This window comes from Equus asinus, chromosome 21 (assembly GCF_041296235.1).
Source record: "Equus asinus isolate D_3611 breed Donkey chromosome 21, EquAss-T2T_v2, whole genome shotgun sequence".
In the NCBI taxonomy this organism is placed as follows: Eukaryota; Metazoa; Chordata; class Mammalia; order Perissodactyla; family Equidae; genus Equus; species Equus asinus.
The window spans coordinates 94212977-94236837 of NC_091810.1; the positions used below are offsets into that span (position 1 = coordinate 94212977).

Sequence of the window (23861 nt, forward strand, 5' to 3'; positions counted from 1 at the left end):
TGCTTTCTCTTGCCTAATTGCTCTGGCCCACACCTCCAGTACTGTGTTGAATAAGAGTGGTGATACTGGGCATCCTTGTCTTGTTCCTGTTCTCAGGGGGATGGTGCTCACTTTTTACCCATTGGGTATGATGTCAGCTGTGGGTTTGTCATATATGGCCTTTATTATGTTGCGGTAATTTCCTTCTACCCCCATTTTGGTAAGAGTTTGTATCATAAGTCGCTGTTGGATCTTGTCAAATACTTTTCTCTGTATCTATTGAGATGATCATGTGGTTTTTATTCCTCAATTTGTTGAAGTGGTGTATCATATTGATTGATTTGCAGATGTCGAACCATCCCTGTGTCCTTGGTATGAATCCCACTTGATCATGATGCATGGTCCTTTTGATGTATTGCTGAATTCAGGTTGCCAAAATTTGGTTGAGGATTTTTGCATCTATGTTCATCAGTGATATTGGCCTGTAGTTCTCATTTCTCGTGCTGTCCTTGTCAGGCTTTGGTATCAGAGTGATGTTGGCCTCGTAGAAGGTGTTAGGAAGTGTTCCATCCTCCCTAATTTTTTGGAATAGCTTGAGAAGGATAGGTATTAAATTCTCACTGAAGATTTGGTAAAATTCCCCAGGAAAGCTATCTGGTCCTGGGGTGTTCTGTTCTTTGGGATGCTTTTGATTACTGTTTCAATCTCTTTCCTTGTGATTGGTCTGTTCAGATTGTCTGCTTCTTCTTGACTTAGCTTTGGGAGATTGTAAGAGTCTAAGAATTTATCCATTTCCCCTAGGTTATTGATTTTTTTTGGCATATAGTTTTTCATAGTATTCTTTTATAATCTGTTGTATTTCTGTGAAGTCTATTGTTATTTCTCCTCTTTCGTTTCTGATTTTATTTGAGCTTTCTCTCTTTTTTTCTCTGTGAGCCTGGCTGGGAGTTTGTCAATTTTATTTATCTTCTCAAAGAACCAGCTCTTTGTTTCATTGATCCTTTCTACTGGCTTTTTTGTTTCAATGGCATTTATTTCTGCTCTGATTGTTACTATTTCTCTCCTGCTGACTTTCGGCTTTGTTTATTCTTCTTTTTCTAATTCAGTTAGGTGTAATTTGAGATTGCTTATTTGGGATGTTTCTTGTTTATTAAGGCGTGCCTGTATTGTGATCAATTTCCCTCTTAATACAGCTTCTGCTGCATCCCATATGAGTTGGTAGGGTCTGTTATCATTTTCATTTGTCTCTAAATATTTTTTGATTTCTCCTTTAATTTCTTCAATGATCCATTACTTGTTCAATAGCATGTTGTTTAGTCTCCACATCTTTGTCCCTTTCTCAGCTTTTTTCTTGTAATTAATTTCTAGCTTTATAACATTATGATTGAAAAAGATGCTTGTTATTATTTCAATTTTTTTAAATTTATAGAGGCTTGCCTTGTTTCCCAGCATATGGTCTATGCTTGAGAATGTTCTGTGTGCACTTGAGAAGAATGTGTATTCTTCTGTTTCTGGATGGAGTGTTCTATATATGTCTATTAAGTCCAACTGGTTTAGCTTTTCATTTAATTGCACTGTTTCCTTGGTGTTTTTCTGTCTGGATGATCTATCCATTGATGTGTGTGGGGTGTTGAGGTTCCCTACTATTATTGTGTTATTTTTAATATCTTCTTTTAGGTTTGTTAACAGTTGCTTTATGAACTTTGGTGCTCCTGTGTTGGGTGCATAGATATTTATAAGTGTTATTTCTTCTTGATGGAGTGTCCCTTTGATCATTATATACTGCCTCTCTTTGTCTCTCTTTACCCACCTTATCTGAAGTCTACTTTGTCTGATATAAGTATTGTGACACCTGCTTTCTTTTGTTTGCCATTAGCTTAGAGTATTGTCTTCCACGCCTTCACTCTGAGCCTGTGTTTGTCACTGGAGCTGAGATGTGTTTCCTGGAGGCAGAAAATTGTTGGATCTTGTTCTTTAATCCATCTTGCCACTCCATGTCTTTTTATTGGAGAATTCAATCCATTTACATTTAGTGTGATTATTGATCTATGAGGACTTAATGCTGTCATTATATCACTTGTTTTCCGTTTTTCCTGCATTTCTTTCTTTTTTGTCCTATGTGTTTTGGTCTACCCATTTCATTATGTAGTTTCTTATGATGTGTTTCTTTGTTTTTTCCTTATTTATGTTTTGTGTCTCTGTTCTGCTTTTTTGTTAGTGGCTACCCTGAAGTTTGTATTCAGAATCTTGTGTATAAGATAGTCCATTTTCTGATGGCCTCTTATTTCCTTAGTCTAGACCGATTCAGTCCCTTTCCTCCTCCCCTCCTAAGTTATTATTCTCATATCGTATTCCAACTTGTGTTGTGAGTTTGTGGTTAAAGTGACAAGATTGTCTTTGCTTTTGGTGTTTTCCTTCTCTTTAGCCTAATGCTATAGTTGAATATTTGTTATCCTATTCTGATTCTGTCTACCTGTTTATCTCCTTACTCTGTGTTTTGTGACCCCTTTCTCCCTTTTTTTCTTTTTTCAGACATAAGGGCCTTCTTGAATATTTCTTGGTCAGGGGGAGGGGCAGTTCTTGTGGCTACAAAGTCCCTCAGCTTTTGTTTGTCTGGGAAAGATTTAATTTCTCCCTCACATCTGAAGGATATTTTTGCTGGATAGAGTATCCTTGGCTGAAGATTCTTGTCTTTTAAAGTTTTGAACATGTCATTCCATTCTCTCCTAGCTTGTAAGGTTGCTGCAGAGAAATCCACTGAAAGCCTGATGGGGGTTCCTTTGTAGGTTATTTTCTTTTGCCTTGCTGCCCTGAGTATTCTTTCTTTGTCATTAATTTTTGCCAGTTTTACTACTATATGCCTTGCAGTAGGTCTTTTTACATTGACAAATCTAGGAGATCTGGAAGCTTCCTCCATGCATATTTCCCTCTCTTTCCTTAGATTTTGGAAGTTCTCTGCTATTATTTTTTTGAACATGCTTTCTGCTCCATTCTCCTTCTCTTTACCTTCTTAAATCCCTATAATTCTTATGTTGCATTTCCTCATTGAGTGGGATATTTCTCAGAGACTTTCTTCGTTTCTTTTTAGTGTTAGTTCTCTCTCCTCCTCTGTCTGGAGCATTTCAACATGTCTATCTTCGATTATGCTGATTTGCACCTCTATGATATCCAGTTGAGCGTTCAGGGAATCTGTACTTTGTTTTATCTCTTCCACTGTGTCTTTCATCTCTGATATTTCTGATTGGTTCTTTATAGTTTCATTCTCTTTTGTGAAGTAGCTCTTGAGCTCGTTGAATTGTTTCTCTGCATTCTCTTTTACCTCATTGAGCTTTTTGATGATAGCTATTTTGAATTCATTTTTGTTTAGCTTGCATATTTCTGTGTCCTCAGAACTGAGTCCTGGGTGCTTGTCATTTTCTCTCTGGTCTGGAGATTTGATGTAGTGTCTGATGTTGGAACATTGGCTCTTTCTCATTCTGATATTATTCGTTTGCAGTTACAGCCTTTCGACTCTGGGTTGGGGTTGAGAGACCCGTATTCTGAGCCCTGTGCCTTCAGCTGAGAGGGCACATGTCGGGTTGGTGGAGGGGCGCTTTCTCTTGTGTGCAGTCGGGGATTTCTCAATCAGCTCTCACTATCTGGTCTCCTGGGGTCTTGGATGGATGAGGTCACCCCATGGGAAAGCTTTCACTCGGTTAGAGGGCTTCCCTCTAGGCTGCAAGGGTCCTAGGGAGTCCTAGGTGATCCTGTGGACATGCAACCCTCCCTGACTCCTTCCCTCATGGATCCTCCCCAGCAGTGACTGCAGTCTTTTTTTTTTTTTTTTTGAGGAAGAATAGCCCTCAGCTAACTGCTGCCAATTCTCCTCTTTTCACTGAGGAAGACTGGCTCTGAGCTAACATCCATGCCCATCTTCCTCTACTTTATATGTGGGATGTCTACCACAGCATGGCATGCCAAGTGGTGCCATGCCCACACCAGGATCCAAACTGGTGAACCCCAGGCTTCCAAAGTGGAACATGCACTCTTAACCGCTGCACCACTGGGCCAGCCTGCAGTCTTTAGGGGAGGGAGCAAAGTTCTCTCTTACCTCGTTCCAACTCCTCTAAGTGGGGCTCCTGCCTCTCCGCCCTCCGTCATGTGGCTGCATGTCTCTCCAAGGTTTTTGTGTTGTTAGGATGTCTTCTGTTGGATTATGGTTGCCCCTTTTTGTTGTATGTTGGAGGGGAGAGAGTCCCGGGTAAGTTCACTCTGTCATGATGCTGACATCACTCCCCCAAACATTATTTTTTAAAGCTTCTTAGGTTTCAGAATTGTGCATCAAGGATTGTAGACCTGGACATGCAGATCCACCTCATCCATCTGTCCAACAGTCGGTTGGCTGGCTGGCAAGGTCGGTCAGTCCATCTGTCTGCCTACCCACCTGTTAATTTATTCTACTTTTTATTATGAAAACTTTCAAACATATTTAAAAGTGGAGAGATGAGTATAATGAATGAGCATTCAGTTTCAAAATTATAAACTCTTGGCCAATTTTGTTCTGACCATCCACCTTCAACCCTCTCCCACTTCCCTCCCACCCCTGGCATGATTATTTTGAAGTAAGTCCCAAATATTCCATCATTTCAACTGTAAGTATCTCAGAATATATCACTAGGAGATGAGGTTATATATAAAAAATAGAACCACATTATCATTATTAGTACCTTAAAGTAAACATTAATTCAATATCAACACATATTTCAGTCTTCAGTTTTTCCCTACTGTCTGAAATCTTTTTATTTTCTTTTATGATATTTGTTTGAATCAGGATCCGAATAATGTCTATACATTGTAATGGTTCTTATGTCTTAAGTTTCCTTTAATTGAGATGACTCTCGAAAGTGAAAAGGGTCACTTTTAATAATTAAATTGGGACAATAGGCATAAACCACAACTCAACCATGCAAATCAGGGCATGTGTGATCACCCTATTTTAATCTTTAAGTTTACCATGCCTCTTTTTTCCCTAATCATTTGTTTATTGAAGAAGTAGTGTCGTTTTGTCCTGTAAAGTTTACTAAGGTCTGGACTTTTCTGATTGCATCCTTGGAGTATTGCATAGAATATTCTTTTGTTACTTCATTTAGATCTTGAGGTTTGTCCCAGTTCATGTGTGATTGGGGGGTGGAAGGGTAGGTAAGGCAAGAATACATTATATACGGTTTTATATATTTCCTTCAGGAGACACAGTATTTGGTTCTCTCTTTGAGATGTGAACAGTCACTGATGATCATTGCTTAGATCCATTAGTTCTCTAGGAGTTGCAAGTAACCTAAGTTTTTAATTCCTTCTTCATTTGTTAGTTAAAATACTTCTATAAAGAGAACTTGCACCTTATCAATTATTTGATTACCTCGATGTACAGTCTGTTTAGGAAAGATAGGATAAACACTTGATTCTTTCCCTTTACTACTATTTTTCAAATTATTTGGTTCACTAGCCTCTTCCAAAGTTAATTTAATATATATATTTAAACTATCATAATGAACTTGTGGTGTAAACCTATTTTGTATGCTTCATTCATTCCATTGCAGTTATCTTTACTGATGTTCACACTGTCCCATTTCAAACTTCTTCACGTTTACTCCTGGTTTCTTTCAACATGAATCTAGAAGTTTTTGATTGCTTCTTGTTTTCTGCATGACACGCTATTCCAGCCCCCTCTCTTCTTTTCCACCTCCTGACCTGCAACCAGCATTTCTTCAGGGAGCTATGGTTCCTTTTAATTGGATATGATAGAGAAAAGGGGTGATCATTGCTCCTGGATTTGTCATTTTTTCTATGGCTTTTCAGTGGCTAGAGCTAGGAAGTATATATGTTTTTAAAGATACAATAAATCATGAGTGCATACTGTTACTTTCAATTTAAATTCAGGACTTTAGGATTTTTGCTTTACTTCATTGATCTTACATCTGTATTTTATTTTTTCATGCTCAAAGACTCCAACTAATTATTTATTTTGTTTTTTAATTATACAGTACACACAACAGATTCAAAAGAAAATTCCAACACTACTACCAATATTTTTAAAAAACAGTTCTCTCTCTGCTTAAAGTATATCATAATAAGGATATAAAGTCAAATTATCATGTTTTAAAGACTTCCCATTGTGACTTTTATAATTATATATAAACTTAAAGTCAAAATCAACAAAACAATGTGTATTCAGAGGAGGCCAGCTTCTATCTAAGTATCATGTACCTTGTCCATCCTGTTCCCATCCTCACCTCACAAGTAACAATTTTTAAAAGTTTTTAATTTATTCTTTAATTATTTTTTTAAATTATAAACAAATAACCTATCTCTCCTCCCCATCTTCCACCTTCAGTACATAAATACTATTCTCCATCTTGTTTTTTTTCATATAACAGCGTATCCTGGAGATCACACCATATGAGTAGATATAGATATTCTTTATTCCTTTTTAACAGCTGCATATAACTCCATTTTGTCCATGGGCCACAATTTAATCTGCTAGTCTCCTGTTGATGGACACTGGAATTGTTTGCAATCTTTTGCTGTAATAAATAGTGCTGCAATGACTAACCTTATGTAGAAGTATTTTTTTTTTATTGAGTTACTGATAGGTTACAATCTTGTGAAATTTCAATTGTACATTAATGTTTGTCAGTCATGTTGTAGGTGCACCACTTCACCCTTTGTGCCCACCCCCACCCCACCTTTCCCCTGGTATCCACTAAACTGTTCTTGGTCCATAGTTTTAAATTCCTCATATGAGTGGAGTCATACACAGATTATCTTTCTCTTGCTGGCTTATTTCACTTAACATAATTTCCTCAAGGTCCATCCATGTTATTTCAGATGGAATGATTTTGTTCTGTTTTGCAGCTGAGTAGTATTCCATTGTATATATGTACCACATCTTCTTTATCCATTCGTCTGTTGATGGGCACTTAGGTTGCTTCCACGTCTTGGCTATTGTAAACAGTGCTGCAATAAACATTGGGGTGCACAGGACTTTTGGGATTGCTGACTTCAGGCTCTTTGGATAAATACCCAGTAGTGGGATGGCTGGATCGTATGGTAGTTCTATTTTTAGTTTTTTGAGGAATCTCCATACTGTTTTCCATAGTGGCTGCACCAGTTTGCATTCCCACCAGCAGTGTATGAGGGTTCCTTTTTCTCCGCAACCTCTCCAACATTTGTTGCTATTAGTTTTAGATATTTTTGTCATTCTAACGGGTGTAAGGTGATATCTTAGTGTAGTTTTGATTTGCATTTCCCTGATGATCAGCGATGATGAGCATCTTTTCATGCGCCTATTGGCCATCAGTATATCTTCTTTGGAGAAATGTCTGTTCATGTCTCCAGCCCATTTTTTGATTGGGTTGTTTGATGTTTTGTGATTGAGTTGTGAGAGTTCTTTATATATTAAGGATATTAAACCTTTGTCAGATATATGACTTGCAAATATTTTTTCCCAGTTAATGGGTTGTTTTTTGTTTCAATCCTGTTTTCATTTGCCTTGAAGAAGCTCTTCAATCTGATGAAGTCCCATTTGTTTATTCTTTCTATTGTTTCCCTTCTCTGAGAAGGCATGGTGTCCGAAAAGATCCTTTTAATACTGATGTCAAAGAGTGTACTGCCTTATGTAGAAGTATTTTCATGTTTTTGCTAGTATACCTTCAGAATAGATTCCTAGATCTGGGATTGCAAGGTCAGAGGTTAAATGTATATTTTTGCTAGATACTGCCAAATTCCCAACCATAAGGGTTATGCCAGTAGTAGATGAGAGTGTCTCTTTTCACACAGCTTCACCAACAAAGTATGTTGTCAGATTTTTAGATTTTTACTAATCAGGTTGGTAAGAAACAGCATCTTGTTGTAGTTTTAATATGTATTTATCTTATTAGAAGCGCATTTGAGCATCTTTTCTTATGCTTAAGAGCTATTTGCATGTCATTTTCTATGAACTGTTTATCTTTAGCCCATTTTTCCCACTAAGATTGTTGGTAATTTTCTTTTATATTTTTAGGAGCTCTTTATTTTTTAGGTATGTTAATCATTTGTTTGAGGTATATTACAAATATTTTTTCATACTTTGTCATTGTAATTTCACTTATGGTGCTGGTTTTTAATGTAATCAAATGTATTAATCTTTTCTTTTGGGCTGCTGGTCTTGATTCTTAGGAAAGTTTCCCCTGCTTCAAGGTTTCAGAGGAATTTACCCACCTGTATACTTGTATGGCTTCATTTTTAACATTAAATCTCTGGCTCATTTGTAATTTATCCTATATATGGCTTGAGGAATGTATCCAACTGTACCTTTTTCCAGATAAACATCCAGTTATCCCAACATTACTCCTTAAAATGCTCATCCCTTCACTCCATTTGAGATACTGCCATATTTCCGTATATAATTTAAAACTTTCCGTTCTTCATCTTCTGTGTGCCGATACCACACTGTTTTTCATTGCAGGGTTTTGTAATAAGCAGGGCTAGCCCTCCCCACAGCCTCTCCTCTTTTGCAGACTTTTCATAGCTATTCTTGCTTGTTTGTTCTTTCAAACAAATTTTTTTACAGCTTTATTGAGATATATTTCACATAGTATAAGTTTACCAATTTAAAGTATACAGGTCATGATTTTGGGTATATTTACAGAGTTGTGCAGCCATCATCACATTCTCATTTTAGAATTTTCCAACACCTCAAGTAGAAACCATGTGTCTATTTGCAGTCATTCTCTATTCCCCGCTTCCTCTCCAACCATAGCAGCCCCATGCAACTACTAAGCTACTTTCTGTCTCTGTGGGTTTGTCTCTTCTGGTCATTGCATATAAAAAGAATCATATGATATGGGGGTCTTTTGTGATTGGCTTTCTTCACTTAACATAATCTTTTCAAGGTTCAGCCATGTTGGCACTTTATTCTCTTTTTGTTTCTTTTTTTTTTTGTGATGAAGATTAACCCTGAGCTAACATCCACCATCAATCCTCCTCTTTTTCCTGATGAAGACTGACCCTGAGCTAACATCTGTGCCCATCTTCCCCTATTTTATATGTGGGACGCCTGCCACAGCATGGCTTGACAAGTGGTGTGTAGGTCCGCACCTGGGATCTGAACTGGTGAACCCCAGGCCGCCGAAGTGGAAGGTGTGAACTTAACCACTGCAGCACCAGGCTGGCCCCTATTCTTTTTTATTGCTGAATAATATTCCACTGTATGGACATACCATGCAATGTTTATCCATTCATCAGTTGATGGACATTTAGCTTGTTTCCATATTTTGGCTATTATGAACAAGGCTGCTGTAAACATTCATGTGCAAGTTTTGTGTGTACATATGTTTTCATTTCTGTTGGATATATACCTAGAATGGAAGTGCTGGTTATATGGTAACTCTCTGTTTAACTTTTTGAGGAACTGCCAGACTCTTTCCTAGAGTGCCTGCAGTCTTTTATATTCCTGCCAGCGGCGTATGAGGGTTCCACTTTTTCCTTCCGAAGGAGTTTAATAATCAACTTGTCTTCTACCTCCAGAAAAGCCTGGTGATATTTTTATTGGAATTACATTATATTTATAAATTAAATAAGGGAGAATTGAGATTTTTTAGGATGTTAAGTCTCCTTATCCAAGAACATGCTATATCCTTCCATTTGTTCAATTCTGCTTTTATAGACTCCGGAGGTATCTTTTTAGTCCAAAACCTGTGTGAGAAAAACATTTCTTCTTAAATTTATGCCTAGATATTTTATTCTTTGCTATTATAAGTGGGTCTACTCTTTCATTATATCTACTGAGGTTTTCTTGTATATCGACTTTATAACCTGTAATTTGACTAAATTCTCTTACCACTGGTGGTAATTTTTCCATTGCCAATAGGAATAGCTTAATCTTTTTCTTGTTAATTCTTCTGCTTCTAATTGTTTTCTCTTATCTATCTGCATTGGTCAGTACCTTCAACACCATGTTAAAGAAGAATGGAGATGGTAGGCATCTTTGTCTTCTTTACTTTAGTGAGAAAGTTTCTTATTTCCTCTTAAAGTAAGATTCTGGCTTTTTATCATATTAAGAAAATACCCATCAACTTCTGTTTTATTGTACTTCATTCTTTTTAACTACTGTTCATTCCTTAACTAATGTTAAAAGTAGTCCATTGTTTAGATATTCCTTTACTTACTTAACTAGTAAAGCCACTGGTTATAAGCATGGGCCCTGAAGTCAGACTTGTGTGGATTCTAATCCTGGCTTCCATCACTTCTTAGCTTTGTGACCTTCAACAGAAAACTTATCATCTCTGGGCCTTAGACTCTTATCTTTAAAAATGATGTTATTAATAGTACAGCATTACTATGAGGATTAAAAACATTAATCAAATTCTTACAGGAGTACCTGGTACATAGTAAATGGTTCACAAATGTTAACTTTTAATCCCTTCTCCCAATTTTTGTCCACTTCAGAGAGTTCTATGACGGTATCCTTGATCATATATCATGTGCAGTTATACAAACATTTCTTTATCAAAAGCACTTGAAAGTCGAATTGTTGTAGTACAGCAGTTTTAGATTTCAGTAAACAATTGTCATTTAGTAAACAAATGCCCTCCAAAAAATGTGAACCAATTATGTTTCCATCAATATTTTAGGAAAGCCCACGTTTTCCTCTACTCATGCCAATAATGTATATTATCAGTTTTTTAAATTACCCACCACTCTAATAAGAAGAAAACTCAGGGGCTGGTCCCGTGGCTGAGTGGTTAGGTTCGTGTGCTCTGCTTCGACAGCCCATGGTTTTGCAGGTTTGGCTCCTGGGTGTGGACATGGCACTGCTCATCAGGCCATGCTCAGGCGGCGTCCCACATAGCACAACCACAGGCACTCACAACTAGAGTGTACAGCTATGTACCGGGGGGCTTTGGGGAGAAGAAGGAAAAAAAAGGAAGAAGATTGGCAACAAATGTTAGCTCAGGTGCCAATCTTAAAGAAAAAAGAAGAAAACTCATTAGTCAAGTTAGCATTTCTTTATTCATAGAGAACATTCTAGTATACTGTTTGGTGTCCTTTGTCTATTTTGGTCTTTTTAAAAATTGAACTCTAAAAGCATTTTGTCATTTTTTTAGTAGGAAGGATAACATGTTGGATGACATACAACTTTTGACAACTGTGGGCAGGGGAAAGGATTGGTTCTGATCACAGTGCTAGCAAGGTGCACTGCAGAGACAGCTGGGGTGTGGCCTTTAGAGGATCATTTAATCTTTGTGGACCTGTTTTCTCTTTTGGAAATGAGGAGTTGAAGACAGAATCCTTAAAGTTCCTTTCAACTCTAAAATCTCCATCACTCATATTTAGGGACTCTCTGTTTTTCATATCTCATCCCCAGCCCTGGGTACAGTGACTGCGTCAAGTCACTATTCAGTAAATGCGGGTGAAGTTAAACTGCTATTGTGCTACCTCAGCATTCTTCAACAAGACAGAGCAGTGTACTGGCAGCGAAAGAGGATGTGCCACAAATGGGGACACAGGACTGAGCAATACGTCTGTGTAGTAGGGGATGTAGGATGTTTGGTGAAGGAGCTGTGAGCTTTATCTGAAAATGGCAAGTTCAAGCAAGTATTCATCTGAAATAGGAAGGTGTCCAACAGTTGGGCTGATCACAGGTCATTGCCTGGAAAGTTGGTTTATAGAAAAGAAAGCTTTAGTGTTTGGCTATATATCCATTGGGGCTCAGTTCTTTGATCCAAGATGGTGGGGATGAGATATCAAAAGACAAGAAGGCAAGATCTCATGTGTCAACAGAGGGATTAGGAAATTAGATAGATTGTTGTTATAAAGTTTAGACCTAGACACCTGGTTTGAAATTAGCCTGGGAACTCATGCAAAGGAGAGTTAGACACTGTTTCCTGGATTGCTTAGGGCTCTGCTTCAGTGATCAAGTCTTAGCTGCAGAGCTCTTGGAATGCACTATGTTTAGGGGTGGACATGGAGCGAATGTGGTAAGATACTTACTAAAGCTGTTTAAATGTCTTTCTTCAAATACAGATTGATCTGGGATTAGGACCAGGGATGAGTCTGCAGGCTCAGCTGTGGAGCCTGGACAGAGGAAATAGAAATAAAGCTAGGGGACTGACACTCTGTTGTAGTTCTCCACCCTGTACCATCACTGTCCCCACCTCTACCATTAGCGGTTTGGTTAAGAAAAAGCAGTATCTTGAATGTGCACTGAGCTTTTGATGTAAGATGCTTAAAACCCTCTATCAATTGTAGACCCTTCAAAAATCCTCATGATGTATCTTGACAGTAAACTAAAGTGGTTTGAGATATTGTAGGCAAGCATTAATAGAACATATAGAACATTAGATTGAGAACCCAGGCCTATGAATGCTAGTAGTGCTTACTAGGAAATTCCGGAACTGATTCCTTTTCTGTGGTTATGCGCACACAGGAAGTTTCCAGTGAAGTCTCTTAATTTCTGGTTCACTGGATCTTCCTGCTTTGTTCTTTTAGCTTTACTTCCTCTCACCTGGCAATTCTTTTCATTTCTGAGCAACCCTGGGCTTGCCTCAAAGGACAGTCTTTATTTGTTTATCCCATCCATACCAAATGAACCTTTGGAAGTCATTAACACAAAAGGAGAAGAAAAGTACAGAATTTCAGAGATGTAGACTTTGCTGTTACTGAAATATTTAGATGCCACAATGGGTTGAATGTAGGACACGCAGTAGACCCTACTGCGCAGTAGATTACTGTAGGAATCTTAGCAGGTTTTAGAAAATGTTTAAATTATGGGGGGTGGATTCCTGGTATTATCTGTTTTGTATATTTTTGTTTCTGGTGAAGCTTGATAGAGCTTCTTGGATTTGAATATAATAAATAATAGCATCAAGTCTTAAAAATCGTTTTGGAATAGAAATAATTTGCTTTCATGTTATTTTTCTTAAGAACTACGGTATCCTGAGCATCTGTATAAGGGGGAAGGAGTCAACCTGTTTTTATTTCCCTTTATATTGTGAATTTTTGTTTTGCATTTAACCCCTTGTGTTATGAGGTAACTAGCTTGGGTACCTACAAAAATCACTGAACAGTGGGTAACAAAGTCGTGTTGCTGGCACCATACTAGTCAAGCAGACAGGAGTACAGTGGAGAAGTCAGTCCTATTACTGACCGTGGTAGAGAGCCTTCCCTAGACTGAGTATATTTTCTAATGCAGGATTTTGCTGTCTTGTAAAATTTGCTTGTGCAACACAGATGGTGTGCCTATTCTGATTACAGTTTCATGTCACAAATCCCTGTCAATTTTTATAATAGTAATATCACAGTAACTAATAACGTGGTTAATAACAAAGGGGAATAAGGCATGTCACACTTTCCACCCCTCCCTCCACAGCATACACAGTTTTGTACTTTCTTTCAGTCCAGCAATGGAGAAGGTGGAGAATAGAGTGGAAGGTACAGCTCTGCTGGATTCCTTTACCAGTTTTCCATTCCATCTCTCCCAAGTGGATGTAGAGTACAGGGCTGTGTCCACTGTATCTGGTACAAGTTCTTGTAAAGTGTTTAGGGAGGAGGGAGTATGTTTTCATCAGTGGTGGCTCCAGAGTGTTTCTGTAGGAGGAACCAATGAACAGTCATCTGGTTGGGGTGGGGTTCTTGTTGACATCCTACCCAAGGGACTGCCTTTTTTTTTTGTCAGGGAAAGATTGGCCCTGAGCTAACATCTGTTGCCAATCTTCCCTTTTTTTAACCTCCCCCAAACCCCAGTACACAGTTGTATATTCTAGTTGTAGGTCCTTCTAGTTCTTCTATGTGAGCCACTGCCACAGCATGGCTACTGACAGACAAACGGTGTGGTTCCACACCCGGGAACTGAACCCGGGCTGCCAAAGTGGAGCGTGCCGAACTTTAACCACTAGGCCATCAGGGCTGGCTTGGGTACTACCATTTTTTAAATGCTGATTTTGCATGTAAAATATGCAAACTTTTACCCAGGTTACTAAATTCAGTAAATAACGTGTTTGCAGGATGGACACAGTAAGTATTGGTTGGCTGATTTCCTCTACCCAGTATAAAGCTTCTTTCAATTATGTAGGGAAGTTATTTTGGCAAATATGTAAAATAGCCTTAAAGATGGAAAAAGGATCCCTTAAAATATTAGAAATCATATATTAGGAATTGAGATGTGTCTAGTGGATTGAATTGTAATGTCTAAATAACTTTTAAAAATATTTTTATATGTTTTTAATTAACATATATTTGACAACTCTTAGTATTTCTCAATTATTAATTTTTTTTTTCTTCCAGGGGCCACATTCTCTTAGTTCCAGAATTTAGTCTGCCTCTGGAATACTACCTAATCCCCTTCCTTATCATAGTAGGCATCTGCCTCATCTTGATAGTCATTTTCATGGTAAGTAAATTAATTTAAAATACTTTTAAAAAATAGTATGGATGGCTCTAAAAAACATTGTATTGAGTGAGAGAAGCCTTACATAAAAGAGTACATATTGTATGAGTCCATCTATGTGACTGGTTCTGGGAAAGGCAAAGATAATCTGGATAGAAAAAAATCAGGACAGAGATTGCTTCTGGAGGGCTAGGGAGGGGTGAAGGATTTACTGAGAAAGGTACGAGGGAACTTTCTAGGGTGAGAGTCACGTTCTGTGTCTTGAGATGGGTTTGGGTTGCACAAATGTCTGAATCACCAAATTGTATACTTAAATTTTGTGCATTTTATTGTAAGTAAATTTTACCTAAAAAGAACTGTACAAAAACCATAACTCTTAAGTAATGATATACATGCTGACATATTTTGTGGGAAGTATACTGATACCTGCAACTTACTTTGAAATGCATTGTAAAAAATTAAGAGAAAAAAGACATATTGATGGGTAGACAGAGACATGGATAAGTACATGATAAAATGTATAGTAAAATATTAATTGTAGAATCTAGGTAGTGGTGGATTAAGGGGGATGACATATTTTTTTCTCCAAAACAGTAGTTACCAAAGTATGGTCACAGGACTCTTGGTGGGTCTGCAAGGTCACAATTATTTTTGCAATGCCTTTGTCCCTCTTGTTCTTTCAGGGTTTATAGTGTAGGTTTCTAGAGGCTACATGGTGTGTGATGTCAAAACAAACTGAAGGCAAAAGCAGATTCTGTTAAGACAGATATTTAAAGAGATTTGCAAAGATATAAAACAACCCCACTATTCTCACTTTTTTGTTTATTTTTCATGAAGAATATTTATATTAACATCCAGTGAGTTTCTTATTGTATTGAATTTACAGATTAAAGATTAAACGCCATCTTTGAAAAGCTCAGTCTACCTGTGATGCTGTGACATTTCTTTTCGTTTATGTAGGTGTTTCATATCCATCAGTTTAATAATTTCTTTTCTGTAAACATTTTGCATGTCCTTTGTTAGACTTTTTTGAAATTACATTTTCTACTTGGTTATTATTAGGATATAAAACACTAATTTTTTAAAATAAACTTAATTTTGGAATAATATTAAGATTTACAGAAAAATTGCAAAGAAGAGAGTTCCTTTATGTCTCTCATCTAGTTTCCCCCATTATTAACATTTTACATTACCATGCTACGTTTATCAAAACTAAGAAACTGACATTGGTATATTGCTAGTAACTAAACTCCAGACTTTGTAATGATTTCACCAGTTCTTCCATTTCATGGCCCCTTTCTGTGCCAGGATCCAGTTCAGGGTACCACATTGTGTTTAGTTTAATCATGTTTTCCCTATCTCCTTTCACCTATGACAGTTTCTCACTCTCTGTTTTTCATGACCTTGACAGTCTTGAGGAGTCCTGGCCAGGTATCCTGTAGAATGTCCCTCAATCTCATGTTTCTTGTGATTAGACTGGGTTATAGGTTTTTAAGAAAATCACAGAGGTCCAGTCCAGTGCCCATCTCATCATATCATGTCAGGGGGCACATGATATCTGCATAAAATCACTGATGATGCTAACCTTCATCCCTGGGTTAAGGTAGTGTTTGCCAGTTTCTCCACTATAAAGTTAATATTTTTCTCTCTCTATTCTATTCTTTTTTTGGGAGTGAGGCACTAAGTATAACCCACCTTAAAGGTGAGAAGGGGCAGGAGTTAAGCTCCACTTACTGGAGCAGGGGAGTATCTACATATATTATTTGAAATTCTTTTGTAAGGAAGATCTGTCTCCTCTTGTCATTTATTTATTCAATCATTTATTTATATTAATATGTACTCAAGTATTTTTATTTTATACTTTGGGTTATAATCTAATACTATATTACTTATTTTTATTGTTTAAATTGTGTGAGCTTTGTCCATTGGGAGCTCTGATAGGCTGGGTCCTATGTCCCTTGGATTCAACCCATCCTTCTATTTTGCAAGCACTTCTTTTTTTTTCCCTTTTTCTTTCTTTCTTTTTTTTGCTGAGGAAGATTAGCCCTGAGCTAGCGTCTGTTACCAATCTTCCTTTTTTTTTTTTGGCTTGAAGAAGATTAGCCTTGAGCTAACACCTGTGCCAGCCTTCCTCTATTTTATATGTGGGTCACCGCCACAGCATGGCTGAGGAGTGGCATAGGTCTGTACCCAGGATCTGAACCTGCAAACCCGGACTGCTGAAGTGGAGTGCACCAACTTAACTGCAAGGCCATGGGGCTGGCCCTGCAAGCACTTCTTTAGTGTCCAGTGCTATAAGAAGCTCCAGGCTCATCTTACATTTTCTTGCCCTAGCCCTAGAATCAGACATTTCTCCAAGGAACCCTGGTTTCTTTTATTGAAGAGTTGTAGATAGAAACCACGATTTGGTCCCTGGACATTATTGATTTTTATATATTAATCTTGTATCTACAAGCTTCCTGAATTCTCCTATTCTGGTAATTTGAAATTATTGATTCTTTGGGGTTTTCAGCCTAGAAGCAAGGAGGTATAGAAGGTTAGAACAACAAACTAATACCCTTGGCAAACCAGGAGTAGAAGTAAATACCCTCAAGCTAACAAGGATTATTGACTAAAAACTTAAAATGAACATCATTAAATGGTGAATTATTAGAAGCCTTTCCTTGAAAGTCAGGAACAAAAAAAGGATGGCTATTGTTGTACCTCCTGTTTAACATTGTGCTGTATTTCCTGGTAAAACAAGAAAAAAGAACCCCAGTAATGGAAGGATTAGAAATAAAGCAGCCAAATTTTTATTTGCTTTTTGTGTTTTTTAATAATGAATGGGTGCTGAACTGTAGTATATCATGGGGATTTTGTAGTGACCATGGGTTTTTCTCTCTTTTACTCTGTTCTTATGTTGGATTACATTAATTTGTTTTGCAAACTTAAAAAGACCTTTTATTTCGACGATAAGCTGCCTTTGATGATGATGTATAAATTTTGTTTTTGCATTTTGGATTATTCAGATTTCTAAAATGGGTCAGTCAGTTTTATACTTGGACGTAGATGTAAAAATCCTAAATAAAATATTAGCAATCTGAATGTCCAGATAAGGGAAAGTTTTAGTTTTATGGGGCTAGAGTAAAGCACTGTTGGTAGGAACGTTATATGGACCAGCCACTATAGAAAACAGTATGGCAGTTCCTCAAAAAATTAAACATAAATTACCATATGATCCAGCAATTCCCCTTCTGGGTACATACCCAAAAGAATTGAAGGCAGGGAGTCCAACAGACGTTTGTACACCCATTTTCATAGCAGCATTATTTGCAATAGCCAAAGGTGGAAGCAACCCAGTTGTCAGTCAATGGGTGAACAGATAAACAAAATGTGGTATATACATACAATAGAATATTATGCATCCTTAAAAAGGAAGGAAATTCTGGCGTATACTACAACATGGTTGAACCTTGAAGACATTATGCTAAGTGAAATAAGCTAGTTACAGCAGGATAAATACTGTATGATTCTATTTGTATGAGGTCCCTAGAGTCATCAGATTCAGAGACAGAAAATAGAAAGGTAGTTGCTAGGGGCTATGGGGAGGGAAGGGTGGGGAATTATTGTTCAATGGGTACAGAGTTTCAGTTTTGCAAGATGAAAAGAGTTTTATGGATGGATGGTGGTGATGGTAGCACAACAATGTGAATGTACTTAATGCCACAGAATTGCACACTTGAAAATGGTTAAGATGGCAAATTTTAAGTTATGTGTATTTTACGGAAACTTAAAATAACATAAAAACAACTAGACAAGATAAAACTAGCCCCATAAAACTAAAGCTTTCCCTTGTATTCTGTTTTCTAAAGTAGTTTTTATAAAATTGGGATTATCTATTACTTGACCTTTTGGTGAAGGTTGCCTATAAAATCATCTAGGCCTACTGATCTTTTTCATAGTTACCTGGACATTAAGATGGTTGTCTGCTTCTTCATACTAAATTATACTTCTAAGAAATTGTCTAGTTTTTCTATTTTCAAGTATAGTGGCATAAAGTTATTTATATTTATATAGATATAACAGGAATTTCTACTCTATGTGGAATGAGTTCTCTTTATTCCTATCCATCTGTGCCTTTCATGATGTCAGAAGTTCATCTGTTCTGTCTTTCAAAGAAGTAGACTTGGAGAGTTTTTCCCTTTCCTTCAGACAGCGTTTATTCTGCACCTCTTATGAGCCAGGCGCTGCTCTAGGGTCCGAGACTCAGCAGTGAACAACAGAGGTACAAAGCCCTGATGTCGGGCAGCTTACATTCCAGTGGAACTTACGTTCTAAAGTCTTTACTTTCTTTTTTATCTACCTCATGAATTTCTGCTCTTAGCATCATTTTCTGCCTTCTACTTTAGATATATTGCTTTGCTTTTCTAGCTTGTTCAGCTGAATGCTTACTATTATTTATTCTTTCTAGTATATGCATTTAGGTTATAAATTTAACAATCACTTCAGCTGCAACTCCTAGCTTTTTTGGCAAAGAGATGAAGTCAGTATCTTATCTGTGTGGTACATTTGGGAAGAAGAAACTAGGGCATGCTTGGCTGAGCTCTCCCTTTCTTTTGGGGCCAGCCTGTCTTCAGCTCCTCCAGACCTGGTTCTGCACTTCTGGGGGAGTGGGAAGGGAAGGCCAGCTCTGTTCCAGAGTCGTTTTTGTCTGTATCTGAGTGGGTAAAGTATTGTAATCCTATGGTTCAGTAAAAAGCTCTCTTTCTTTCTCCACTGAGTTAGCTGCTCCACCTGCCTCCACTTGCCAGTTCATGATCTTATTTCTCAAGTTATTTAGAACCCAGGTGGCAAAGAGGCATGCTGATTATAAGGCCCCCTCAGGAACTCAGATATCCATTGTGATTTCTTCTACGACTTGTAAACTGTTTTAGTAAAGTTTCAAATTTCCAAAATATATGTTTTTTTATAGCTTCCCGCATTCAGTCTTTTTAATTGGAGTCATTTTGATAGTTGTATAGTGGTATTTGTAATTTGAATTTTCATTTTCCTGTTGACTAATTATATTGAGCATCTCTTCAAGTGCTGATTTGCTATCTATCTATATTCTGTGGTGAAATGTTTATTCAAATATTTTGCCCATTTTTTCCTGTTGGGTTGCTTGTTTTCTTTTTTTTACTCAGTTCATAATTGCTACATCAATGTGAGATTTCAGTTGTACCTTATTTCTTGACTATCACCACATAAGTGCTCCCCTTCTCCCTCTTCTCCGGGTAACCACTGAACTGTTTTCTTTGTCCATGTGTGTGTTCATATTCCACATATGAGTGAAATCATCTGATGTTTATCTTTCTCAGTGTGGCTTATTTCGCTTAGCATAATTCCTTCCAGGTCCTTCCATGTTGTTGCAAATGGCATGATTTTGTCTTTTTTATGGCTAAGTAGTATTCCATCGTATATATTTATCCCACGTCTTCTTTATCCAATCATCAGTCAGTGGGCACTTGGATTGTTTCCATGTCTTGGTTATTGTGAATAGTGCTGCAATGAACGTGGGGGTGCATGTATTATATTGGATTGTTGATGTCAAATTGTTTGGTAGATACCCAGTAGTGAGATGGCTGGGTCATATGGTAGTTCTGTTTTTAGTTTTCTGAGGAATCTCCATACTGTTTTCCATAGTGGCTGCACCTGTTTGCATTCCCACCAGCAGTGTATGAGGGTTCCCTTTTCTCCACACCCTCTCCAACATTTGTTCTTTTTAGTGTGATTATAGCCTTTTTAACAGGCTTAAGGTGGTATCTTAGTGTAGTTTGATTTGCATTTCCATGATGATTAGGGATGTTGAACATCTTTTCATTTGTTTATTGGCCATCTGTATATCTTCTTTGGGAAAATGTCTGTTCATCTCCTCTGCCCATTTTTTGATCGGGCTGTTTGTTTTTTTATTGTTCAGTTGTGTGTGTTCCTTATATATTATGGAGATTAATCCCTTGTCAGATATATGATTTGCAAATATTTTTTCCCAGTAGGTGGGTTGTCTCTGTTTTGATTCTAGTTTCTTTTGCCTTGCAGAAGCTCTTTAGTCTGATGAACTCCCACTTGTTTTTTTTCTTTTGTTTCCCTTGTCTGAGAAGATATGGTATTCAAAAAGATCCTTTTAACTTTGATGTCAAAGAGTGTATTACCTATATTATCTTCTAGGAGTTTTATGGTTTCAGGACTTATCTTAAGTCTTTGATCCACTTGGAGTTTATTTTTGTGTCTGGCTTGAGATAATGGTCTATGTTCATTCTTTTGCATGTGGCTGTCCAGTTTTCCCAACACCATTTATTGAAGAGACTATCTTTTCTCCATTGTATGTTCTTGGCACCTTTGTTGAAAATTGGCTGTCCGTAGATGTGCAGTTTTATTTCTGGGCTTTCAGTTCTGTTCTGTTGATCTGTTTGCCTGTTTTTGTACCAGTACCATGCTGTTTTGATCACTATGGCTTTGTAGTATATTTTTAAATCAGGGATTGTGATGCCTCCAGCTTTGATCTTTTTTCTCAGGATTGCGTTCGCAATTCGGAGTCCTTGGTTGCCCCATATGAATTTTAGGATTCTTTGTTCTATTCCCATGAAGAATGCTATTGGGATTCTGATAGGGATTGCATTGAATCTGTAGATTGCTTTGGGTAGTATAGACATTTTAACTATGTTTATTCTTCCAATCCATGTACATGGAATCTGTTTCCATCTCTTTACATCATTATCATTTCTTTCAGGAATGTCTTAATAGTTTTCATTGTTTAAGTCCTTCACCTGCTTGGTTAAATTTATTCCTAGGTACTTTATTCTTTTAGTTGCGATTGTAAATGAAATTGTATTCTTGAGTTCTCTTTCTGTAAGTTCGTTATTAGAGTATAGAAAAGCAACTGATTTTTGTAAGTTGATTCTGTACCCTGCAACTTTACTATAGTTGTTAATTATTTCTAATAGTTTTCTGTTGGATTCTTTAGGGTTTTCTATATATAAGGGCATGTCATCTGCAAACAGTGAGAGTTTTTCACTTCTTCACTCCCTATTTGGATTCCTTTATTGCTTTCTCTTGTCCAGTTGCTCTGGCCAACACCTCCAGTACTGTGTTGAATAAGAGTGGTGATAGTGGGCATTCTTGTCTTGTTCCTCTTCTCAGAAGGATGGCATTCAGTTTTTGCCCATTGTGTATGATGTTTGCTGCGGGTTTGTCATATATGGCCTGTATTATGTTGAGGCAATTTCCTTCCATCCCCATTTTGTTAAGAGTTTTTTGTTTTTTTTTTTTTTTATCATAAATCACTGTTGGATCTTGTCAAATGCTTTCTCTGCATCTCTTGAGATGATCATGTGGTTTTTATTCCTCAATTTGTTGAAGTGGTGTATCATATTGATTGATTTGAGGATGTTGAACCATCCCTGTGCCCCTGGTATGAATCCCACTTGATCATTATGTGTGATCCTTTTGATGTATTGCTGAATTCAGGTTGCCAAAATTTTGTTGAGGATTTTTGCATCTATGTTCATCAGTGATATTGGCCTGTAGTTCTCGTTTCTCATGCTGTCCTTGTCAGGCTTGGTATCAGAGTGATGTTGGCCTCATAGAATGTGTTAGGAAGTGTTCCATCTTCCCTAATTTTTTGGAATAGCTTGAGAAAGATAAGTATTAAATCCTCTCTGAAAGTTTGGTAGAATTCCCCAGGGAAGCTGTCTAGTCCTGGGGTTCTCTTCTTTGGGATGCTTTTGATTACTGTTTCAATCTCTTTTCTTGTCATTGGTCTGTTCAGATTGTCTGTTTCTTCTTGAATCACCTTTGGGAGATTGTAAGAGTCTAAGAATTTATCTGTTTCCTCTAGATTATCCATTTTGTTGGCATATGGTTTTTTGTAGCATTCTTTTATAATCTGTTTTATTTCTGTTATTTCCATTGTTATTTCTCCTCTTTAATTTCTGGTTTTGTTTATCTGAACTTTTTCCCTTTTTTTCTTTTTATGTCTGACTAGAGGTTTGTCAATTTTATTTTTCTTCTCAAAGAACCAGCTCTTTGTTTCTTGATCCTTTCTACTGGCTTTCTTGTTTCAATAGCATTTATTTCTGCTCTAATTTTTATTATTTCTCTCCTGCTGACTTTGGGCTTTGTTTGTCCTTCTTTTTCTAATTCAGTTAGGTGTTATTTGAGATTGCTTATTTGGGATTTTTCTTGTTTGTTAAGGTGTGCCTGTATTGCAATGAATTTCCCTCTTAATACAGCATTTGCATCCCATATGAGTTGGTAGGGTATGTTATCATTTTCATTTGTCTCTGAATACTTTTTGATTTCTGCTTTAATTTCTTCAATGACCCATTGCTTGTTCAATAGCATGTTGTTTAGTCTCCACATCTTTGTCCCTTTCTCAGCTTTTTTCTTGTAATTAGTTTCTAGTTTTATAGCATTGAGATTGGAAAAGATGCTTGTTATTATTTCAATTTTTTTAAATTTATACAGGCTTGCCTTGTTTCCCAACGTATGGTGTGTCCTTGAGAATGTTCTGTGTGCACTTGAGAAGAATGTGTATTCTGCTGTTTTTGAATGTAGTGTTTTATATATGTCTATTAAGTCTAACTGTTTTAGCTTTTCATTTAATTCCACTGTTTCCTTGTTGATTTTCTGTCTGGATGATCTGTCCATTGATGTGAGTGGAGTGTTGAGGTCCCCTGTTATTATTGTGTTCTTATTAATATCTTCTCTTAGGTTTGTTAATAGTTGCTTTATGTACTTTGGTGCTCCTGTGTTGGGTGCATTGATATTTGTAAGTGTTATTTCTTCTTGGTGGAGTGTCCCTTTGATCATTATAAACTGCCCCTCTTTGTGTCTCTTTACCTGTTTTATTTTGAAGTCTACTTTGTCTGATATAAGTATTGTGACACCTGCTTTCTTTTGTTTGCCATTAGAGTATCATCCTCCACCCCTTCACTCTGAGCCTGTGTTTGTCATTGGATCTGAGTTTCCTGGAGGCGGCATGTTGTTTGGTCTTGTTCTTTAACCCATCAATCCACTCTGTGTCTTTTTATTGGAGAATTCCATCCATTTACATTTAGTGTGATTATTGATATATGAGGGCTTAATGCTGTCATGTTATCACTCCTTTTCCAGTTCTCCTGCATTTCCTTTGTTTCTTGTCTTGTGTGTTTTGGTCTACTCATTGACTTATGTAGTTTTTTATGATGTGTTTCTTTGTGTTCTCCTTATTTATTACTTGTGCGTCTGTTTTGCTTTTTTGTTTAGTGGCTACCCTGAAGTTTGTATTCAGAATCTCGTGTATAAGGTAGTCCATTTTCTGATGGCCTCTTATTTCCTTAGTCTAGACCGATTCAGTCCCTTTCCTCCTCCCCTCCTAAGTTGTTTTTTCTCACATTTTATTCCATTTTGTATTGTGAGTTTTTGGTTAAAATGGCGATTATCTTTATTTTTTGTTTTTTCCTTCTCTTTAGCCTAATGCTAT

General features: G+C 37.1%; 1 protein-coding gene across 2 annotated transcripts in view; it reads left to right on the forward strand.

Moving 5' to 3' along the window:
* Positions 1–23861, forward strand: part of RNF13 (ring finger protein 13) — a 157887-nt gene that overhangs the window by 96932 nt on the left and 37094 nt on the right. For both annotated transcript variants that reach the window (XM_014838564.3, XM_044755249.2), the window contains exon 7: positions 14281–14386. In XM_014838564.3, coding sequence (XP_014694050.1) covers positions 14281–14386 — 106 coding nt within the window. The remainder of the gene's footprint in view (positions 1–14280; positions 14387–23861) is intronic.